Source organism: Macaca nemestrina, chromosome 2, assembly GCF_043159975.1.
Source record: "Macaca nemestrina isolate mMacNem1 chromosome 2, mMacNem.hap1, whole genome shotgun sequence".
Classification (NCBI taxonomy): Eukaryota; Metazoa; Chordata; class Mammalia; order Primates; family Cercopithecidae; genus Macaca; species Macaca nemestrina.
In genome coordinates this window covers 171,595,385-171,604,916 of record NC_092126.1, presented here as the reverse complement: position 1 = coordinate 171,604,916, position 9,532 = coordinate 171,595,385, and the positions used below count along the sequence as shown (strand labels likewise).

General features: G+C 42.7%; 1 protein-coding gene across 1 annotated transcript in view; it reads left to right on the top strand.

Annotated features, from left to right (window-relative positions):
- Window positions 1-4,996: 4,996 nt before the first annotated feature.
- Window positions 4,997-9,532, top strand: part of C2H3orf52 (chromosome 2 C3orf52 homolog) — a 35,233-nt gene continuing 30,697 nt past the window's right edge. The window contains exon 1 of the mRNA XM_011722383.2: window positions 4,997-5,211. Coding sequence (XP_011720685.2) covers window positions 5,074-5,211 — 138 coding nt within the window. The 5' untranslated portion in view covers window positions 4,997-5,073. The remainder of the gene's footprint in view (window positions 5,212-9,532) is intronic.

Genomic DNA, 9,532 nt, shown 5'->3' with positions numbered 1-9,532 from the left:
AAAAAAAAAAAAAAAGAAAAAAAAAATTAGCCGGGCATGGTGGCAGGTTCCTGTAGTCCCAGCTACTCAGGAGGCTGAGGCAGGAGAATGGCGTGAACCCAGGAAGTGGAGCTTGCAGTGAGCCGAGACTGGCCACTGCACTCCAGCCTCGTTGACAGAGTGAGACTCCATCTCAATAAATAAATAAATAAATAAATAAATAAATAAATAAATAAATAAAATGATGCAATAATTATTAATAAAATCAGTCCCTTACATTTTTTTTCAACTGGAAATGTCAGATTGCATACATTTAATACTGATTGAAAGACAGATTAATATGTGTTCCATAAAAAGTTTTCCGAAGGGAATAACTAAATTCGTTCTTAAGTACAAAAGGTTATGGATTCAGAGGTGGAAGAAACCTGAAGTAATGTTATGAATCAAGCCTCTAAAATAAAATAAAAAAATAAAGGAGATGTTCAGGGATCCTTATTTTATGTCCCTATTCATGTTCAGGTATTTATAAAAATTAGAGCAAATTTCACTTATTAAAATAAGAAATTTCAGTAAAAACCATACCTGACCATCAGCATTTTCAAGAAACTAAATGCACAAAATATCTTCTTTGCAAATGCAAATAAAGTAAAACTCGGTTATTGACAGAATAAGTACCAATATTGTTGCTTTATAAACCAATTTCATCTAACCATATCATAGTGGACCATCTTCGCCATGGCACATGGTAATGTTGTATACAAAGAAACCAATCAACCAACCAACAAAACTGACAGCAACCATTACTAAATGGCAGAATAAAGCATCATGGTAATTGAATTGAAAGCATGTATATGAGAGTCAAAGAAATTATTGTAATGCTGGTCAGCAAAAAAAAGGGAAAGAAATTTTTGAATGATTGTTGTGAAAGTGGAATTTTTCAGAAATATTATCATCTGACTTTTGGTTATTTCCTAAAACCCCAGTGGATGAGACTTTCTTTTACTTTCAGACTCTTATAATACCTTACATAGTTGTAAATCTATAGCACACTCTCAATGTATCTTAGTTCTTGATTTATTTTATCTGGATTTAGAGGGTTTCATACTTGATCTCCGAATATTTTTTCATCAACAGAAGCCAGAATTGATAGTACCACCAAATGAGTGAAAACAACAGAGAAAAGAGTGATATTATTTGTTTTCCTGTTATAAAGTCAAAGCAGTAATAACAATACTATTATCAGGTAGGGTCTATTAATAGAATAATGCACAGAACCTTAGGAAATCTTAATGTAACAGCAAAAGGAGAGAGAGCAAAAGGTGTCATCCCCCAGGCCAGATAACTTTTTCAGTTCATAGAGCATACTTCTATTTGTTAAAAGACTGTTCCCTCAGATTAAGGATAAAGCATCTTAATAATACCTCTATGAATGGGCCTCAAAGGTTTCAGTAAACTGGTTATATGACAGTGCAGTTCAGAGGGCCAAGTCTACCACTAATTCAAAAGGGAGGACTTGGCTACTGAATCCACTGGACAGAAGAGCGAATTAGGCTGATATTTCTTATAATCTATATTTATTTTGCCTGGATGGCTGTGACCTATATACAAGGTGAGTTGTACTTTTTACTTTATGGTCATTTCTAGGGCATAGAATTGCTCTTCACAAAATACATGAAAACCTTTGCCTAAGTCTGTGATCTCAGTTACGGGATGGAGGAGGGCTGGCATGATCTGTGAGATCCATCAGAGGGAGTTTGTGAAAGCACATGTATGCACTACCACTATAGGCCCTCACTGGTATGAAAGTGAGTACACTATGTTCCTTAGCAGTGCTGAGGCACGGAAAAGGTTGAAAATCAAACCTAACTTACTCGGATATTGCTTGTTAAGATGCCTTTAGAACCCGAATGAAGTGTGAATATCCACTTCATTCTTGCAAAGGTGTGAAGTAAGGCAAGCCCCAAGAATGGTTTTGTTAGCAGAGTAAAATGGCCTTCATAAACCAAGACAGCAGCATTTCACGTGCCACGTTATTGGGGAGAATTTGTAGGGACTCATGCCCTCTTTCACAGTGCCTTGAAAACAGCACAGTGAAGCACCACAAGCAACCATTTCTCAATTGTGTTCTACTTGATTAGCTTGAGTGACTGACCCGGTTGCTGATGTTCGCAGTAGTACTACTTGCCATCTGACAACACACAGGAACAAACTGTTGCGTATTCCAGAGTCACTGACCTATTTGAAGGGAATGAGATGCTTTGGTGTGTTGGTGATATCACTCTGATGATGTCACTTTGTTTTTTTTGGTTTATATGATAATCATTTAGGAAATTATTTGCTTCTAAAAAGGATTTAAAAAGAAGAGCAAGTACTATTACAGAAAAGCAACATCAAAAATCTTATATTGGTCAGCAAATACGTTTGAATTTTTTAATGTTATTTAAATTGGACTCTTCAAACAACCTAAAGCAATTGAGTCAATAATAATTTTAAATTATATTGAAGAAATCTATTTTTGAAATAATAGTGCATTTAAAAAGCTACCCTCATGTAAATAAATTCTGAAGGAATTACAAAAACAAATCTAGGTAGAGTTTGGTTCCTCATTCACAAATGCTTGACTTCCATCAGAATCATTTAATCTAAACTTGGTTGTACCTCTAGGGAGAAACACCTCTTCCTAACTTATTCTGAATCCTTAGAGTGGAGTGAAACTGGCAGGATGAAGAAAGTCTTCAGGTAGGGTTGGAACTCTCATCTGCATTCTAGGTCAGCTGTCTGGAGATTAAGAAATTTGCAGTTAACCAGAACAGGAACAGGTTGCAAATAAGAATCTAAGTAGTTCAGGTACTATGGAAAGTGTCAGCAAGTGTGAGTGATCAGGAATATAGGACAGGACAGGAAGAAAAATCAATATCAAAAGAAAACTTTGAATCAAGGGTTAGTGCTAGGTGCTAAGGGTTGCGGGAGGGTGGGTATTAGCTACAAAGACACGGGTAACGTAATGGAGCATTTACTGAGATCCTTTCATTTTTCAGGCACAGGAATAAATGCTTTACCTTAATCTTCCTGCCTCTGCTAGGTAGGAATTATTTTATAAGAAAACAAACAGACATTAAACGACTTGCCCAAGAACACACAGATAGTGAGAGTCTAAATTTGATCCCACTTCTGTCTGCCTTCAGAATTTATATTCCTTCCACTGTAACATAGGACAAGGGTTAGGCATATGGAATTACAGAAATGCATTCAAATCTAATTACAGAATACATAAACCTTGCTTAACAGTACTCAAAATTAGGCATTAGAAGACGTGGTTTAGGGTGTGCATGAGACAGGAACAGTTGCTTTTTGATTCTCTGGGGGAGTGAAGGAGGCTTTAGGTATCTGTGCCTGGAGAAACCAGGCTTGGAGATATCTACTATCCATCTGATGTGAGAAAAAAAATCTCACATTTAGGCTGAACTCCTGCAATCAAATGAGGGAACTATGAGAAAAGTTTTCTGGACCCTGGGTAAGGATGGGGGTGGGGAGATTCAGAAGTTTGAGAGGTCTCAGTGCTTCCAGTCAGGTCTGCATGTTTTTGTGACTACAGATCCTATCAAGATCTCCCTGCAAATTCCCACACCCTTCAATGGTTCTAGTTCTTAATCAGTCTCCAGTCCCGTTTAGGCCTAGGGGTGTTAACAGTGTTAACAGCTTCGTGCTATTGCTAGTCCCTGGGTACCTCACCATTCCTTGTTGATTCCCTTAACCCTTGCTCCTTGGTTAAAATTCCTGTTCAAAACTCCCAGCTGAGAATGCAGCCTGATTCTTGCAGGATCTGCCTGTTGGAGCAGAAGTCAGTGCAGGTCAGCAGATGAGTCACTGCAGACTCCCCTTAGCAGGCGGATGGATCCAAAGTTCAGGGGATCTGGTAGCAGGCACCAGACAACTGGAGACAGGATAGCTAGGCTGTGTCTCAACATCAGGCACTGAATATGCCAGACTTTTGGACTCAAGTCAACATATTTGGAGTGGAGCTGATTTATATGCTTCTTGTTAATGATCTGGTCTTAATGTGTGTGTGTGTGTGTGTGTGTGTGTGTGTGTTGCGTGGAGGGTGAAAATAAGGAACAAGACTATTCGGAACAGAAGCTTGAGAGGTGAGGCCCTTGGCCCAATCCACGCTGTGCTTAACAAACATAATTCCATGCTAACTAAACCGGAAGTTCTGAACTATAGATAGGGTGTCAAGGAGATTGTGTGTGCGCAGGAATTTTGTGTGTGTGTGTGTAAGGCCCCTCCCCTCAAAGATAAATAATAATGGTCAACATTTATGAGTGCTTGCTGTGTCAATCACTGTTCTGAGTGCCTTGCTTACAGCAACCCTTGTAATCCTGGTAAAAACTATATTAGGAGGGTACAAATATTACACCACCTTTCCAGGCGAGGACATTGGCACAGAGAGATGAAGCCCGAGGTCTCACAGTGAGGAACGCCCTGGGTGGAGAATAACCCAGGTACACTGGTTTTAGAGTCCACTGTCCCCAGCACCACACAATACTGTCTCTGTGCCTGACTCTGGACTTGACGAGGAAGTGTGTTGGTGTATATTATTCACCTTCATATACTCAGAACCTAGCACCATGCTGGCACGAGGCATGGTTATTTCTTGATTGAATGAATGCACTTTTGCTAGACCGCGAGGACTGTGGCAAACCCCAACAACCAACAGTTCGTGGGCTTAGATCGCAAACTTTCCTCCGTTGGACGGTGCGGCCCGGCCCATCTTTTCCTTACCACAGCCCGACACCCAGGCAGCCCCTAAACGCAGATGGTCCGCATCTGCAGGCGCGGGGAAACGCACAGCAGGCAGCGCCCTGAACAAACCAGAAAAACAGCCCTCGGCTCTAGAGCCCACTGCGAGCACGGCTTTAGGTGCTCTACCCGCTCCGGGGAGTGGCCGCCACTCACCGCTCGCCCCTCCTGTCGGCTCCGGTCGCTCCCGCCGCTGCGCCCCGCCCAGTGGGTGGAGTGTGAGGCGGTGAGGTCGCTCGACCCTCCTTGCGCTGTGGCCTCCCTCGGAGCGGCTCAGACCTTCTCCGCCCGCCCATGGACCTGGCCCAACCCTCACCACCCGTAGACGAGCTGGAGCTCTCGGTGCTCGTGCGGCAGCCAAACGAGCACACGCCTCTCAATGGTGCCGTCAAGGTCTTCCCTTCTTTGGACGAGGAGGCCCCCCCGGCCGAGGTAAGGTCCCCTTGGCGCTGGCCCTAACCTGCCAGCGGCGGGACAGTAGTAGGACCCGGGCCTGGCACCCGCGAGTTTCGGGTTTCCAGCCAGGCGGGGCGTCGCCGGCGCCGAGCGAGGGTGGGGCGCGCTCGAGTGCTCTGAATGGAGCCGAGTAACCGCGACACCTTTCGGCCGGAGCAGTCCCCTCCCCAGCCCCTGGGGTCGTCCAACCCCTCCGACCCCCGAGGCGCTTTAGGAATCCTAGGGGTGAGGTGTGGCCGCTCCTGTCTTCAGATACTCCGGAGATAGAGGTAGTTTTTTAAAGTTATGTAACTTTTAATTCAGTTTTTCTTTTTTCCAGTAGGGACAATGAGAATGACAGATGGAGTATCCTCCTTCTCTAAGAATCTCTTAAGCTTTCCCCTTACCTTCACTGCCTTGCCGCGTCTCTCCCTTGCCTCCACCCACCTCGCCGCAGCTCCCAGCCCTCTTCCATGCCTACCATCCGCCAAGCACTTTCTGCCTTCTCCCAGCCTGGCCATTCGATTCTGCAGGAAGAGAGATAGGGGAGAGCACAGAGGAGAGAAAGCGGTCCGAAGGAGAAGGACTAGGGCTGGCGTGGGGATGGTGCGGGCGGGTCGGGGGGGCAGGTGGAGGTGAACTTGCCCTGCTCAATTGAAAGAAAATAAGTTCAAAGTTCTTGTCTCGAAGGATGAGACTTCGCCCACCTTGCTTTTACCTCCTCTCAATCCCTGGCAATTTTTAGGCCAAGCTCTTTTCTGCTTCAACCCTAGCAATGATGGAAACATTATTCGCTCTCATCAAAGACTTGTAAAACATCAGAGCTTTGACTTCCCAGCCATCCACCTTCTGATTAACTCTTAAGATTGGCTTGAGGTTTTCTGGGTACACAGAACTCCCCATATTGAGCCCCGACCTCATCTTTCTAGGCCCCACTCCTCCACCCCCAACTTTTTGGCTGCCCAGCTGTTGATTTTAGGGATAAGCAGGAAATTCAAAAGTTGAAAGCATTGCTTTTGCTCTACATTGATTCCTGGAACTATTGCAAAGTTTGCTTTTATAGGTACTCTGGAGAGTAATTTGGAAACTTCTTTCTGAATAAAATATGAATGCCACAGAAGAATGAAGGTTGAACAAAGATAGTCTGGTCACCAGTGCAAGTGGCCACAACTGTGAACTTGCTGTATGGGTCCTCCAGGACGGTGTCTGGGAATGGGAGTTGGAAATACTTGCCTCAGATTAGACAGACCCGGACACCCTAAAAACTCCCTAGCTTGGGACTGAATCCAGAGATCTGGTGACAGTTTCACCACTAAACAATGTGTCCCAGGGGCAAGGCTGTCCCGTAGTGGTAATGTGTGCCTACTCGGACTTCTGTGAGGCCCGGGAATGCCTTGTTGAAAACAGGTGATGGGTAGAACACGCCAAATCCATGCAGGGTTATCAGTATTCTGTAATTGTTTAGCACCTACCCTGTAGCAATGGTTGTTTCGTGTTCCCATGACGTCCTTGTTAGTAAGGTATGTACAGATACCCTAGACTTCTTTGTAAGTTAACTTTGTAGGTCACCCAATAGGAGAGCTGTCCTCAGTAACAGGATGGAGTGAAGGTGAAGGGCTACAGGAGCACTTGGAGTGTGTTCAAGGAATGCTTGGACTTTGTTAAAGGGAAATCTTTAACAAAGAAAAAAAAAGCATCACCTAATGTGATAATCATTCTTTTTTTTTTTCTATAAAATAAGGTGAAGTGTATTTCAGTTAGAAAAGTCAATAAATATAGGCTTATTAAAAAGATTCAGACAAGATTCAGACACTTAAGAATTTTGTGTGTTGGTCTCTTTGAACTGTATATTAAGATTTCTAATTTTGCAATGTAGCTGAAGTTCATGTATTTTCATTCACCCTGTTTAGTGACTGTCTTGTGACAAATACTTTTGATGCATAAATGCATTTAATTATCACAGCTAACTTAAGAGGAAGGCATCAGTATTCTGGTTTGTCAGATTAAAGATGCTGAGTGAAGAAATTGAGGGAGGCTCAGAGGAGTTACCAAAATGCTCACGTTCCCTCAGTGGTGCCTCTGAAGCTTGAACTTATGTTTTTTAGATCTCAAAACTATGCTGTTTCTGTTGATTTATTCTATCTATCTATCTATCTATCATCTATCATCTATCAGCATTTAATTTAAATATATGTCATATATAATTTATACTCATTTATTTATAGTTGCCTACATTATTCATTATTACTAATTTCTGTAAGTTAGGTAATTTATAATTAGGTAATTTAAGTGAGCTAGGAGTTGAGTGTCACATCTGGAATGATGGAGTTGCAGGTGGATGGGTGAGGAATCGGGAACAGTTCTGGAATGATTGGGAAGAAGACATCTCTCTTCTTCCTTGGAAGAGCTGTGATGGGAGAGTGAACAAAAGCAGTAGAAAGAACTTCTTTCCCTTTCTTGATGTGTGCTTGGCACTTGAGACAAAGGAATAGAAGCCGCTGAACTCTACTTTGCCTGCTGTCACTGTAAACATGGCAGTATGGTTGGATCAAAAGTGAAAAAGAAATTATGGGTAATAGAGTGAGGCTGGTTTTCTTTTATGGTTCATTACAGGGGCTCTGGCTCAGTTTTCAAATAGAAATCCCAGAGGCATTTTAAGAGATGGCAACATCATTTGAAGAATAACAAACCAGTAAATTGATAGTTTTGAGGCAAGTAAGATTTATTTCAGGCTGGACGCATTGGCTCATGCCTGTAATCCCAGCACTTTGGGAGGCCAAGGTGGGCGGATCATCTGAAGTTGGGAGTTCGAGACCAGCCTGACCAACATGGAGAAACCCTGTCTCTACTAAAAAATATACAAAATTAGCCAGGCATGGTGGCGCATGCCTGTAATTCTAGCTACTCAGGAAGGCTGAGGCAGGAGACTCGCTTGAACCTAGGAGGCGGAGGTTGCAGTGAGCCAAGATCACGCCACTGCACTCCAGCCTGGGCAACAAGAGTGAAACACCGTCTCAAAAAAAAAAAAAAAAAAAAAAGATTTATTTCAATGGGCTATCTAAAAATTAGCTCCATTGCCATGTGTTGTTCAGTTTAGGACAAGAATCAACTGGCTCTTTTGTGCTTGGATCAAACAAGTGGATTAAATCCCACAATGAATATTATAAAGAGTTTCCTACCTGTAAGAAAATTTTCCCTGATCTATATAATATCTGCTTCTGATTGAGTCAAAAAGAAGAAAAGCTTTTTGGATCTAAGAGATAGGTATCCTGCCACTGTTGCAGGATCCTGTGTCATGTATTTAGACCTTTATCTAAAGACGGATGTGAATATATCTGAAAGCCCCGAAAATTCTTGAGCCATAGAATACGATCACAGAATATAAGATGCAGTTTGCAAATGTAAATTATTAAGCCGTGTAAAACAATAATAGAATGTAAGATGCAGCTGCAAATATCTCCGAAAGGCACCTTAGAGAAGAATCTACCTGGGGCCTCTCCTCATGACCTAGAATTTGGGCAAGAGAGATGAAGCCAGTGAAGAAGGCAGTGTGTCTTCATGATCCAGTTTAGAGGCAAGACTCAGATGGCACAAGTAGCACAAACCTATTGTATCAGAGGCTGTTCACCCTCAGGGCACATTGGAATCTCCTGGGGGTACCTCTAAAAGACACTAATTCCTCAGCTGATTCTAATGTGCAGACTGCTGAGAAGCACTGTACAAGCTATTGTTTGGCTGGGAGTGTCTGACAGTTCCGTGTGCTTTTTTTTTTTTTTTTTTTCATTTGAGACAGAGTCTCACTCTTGCCGCCCAGGCTACAGTGCAGTGGCACGCTCATAGCTCACTGCAGTCTTGACCTCTTGGGCTCAAGCGATCCTCCCACCTCAGACTCCTCAGTATCTGGGACCACAGGTGTAAACCGTCATGCCTATTTTTTTATTTTTATTTTTTGTCATGACAGACCATTTTATAATGACATAAAGTCTGTGAATATTAATCATGTAAGGGATAGCACTCAGCGGTCTTGCTCTTCGAGCTGAGGACAGGTCAGTGAGGGCACTAGGCTGCAGGAAGAGGCATTGCCTATAGATGACGGCTGTATAATTTTGAGCTGATTTCTTCCAGGAAGTCATAGAGTAATTAGTGTTTTTTTTTCAACCCACCAGAGTCGTAATTTATGATCTCTAAGGGACAGCATAAGTAAAGGCATGAGAGGCCAAGGAGATGCATTGACATCTCTTTGAAACTAGAGATTTCATTTTGTGCTAATCTTTATGGGTTCCAGCTGCCTTTTGTGTGAGGGCTGAAAATAGCACCA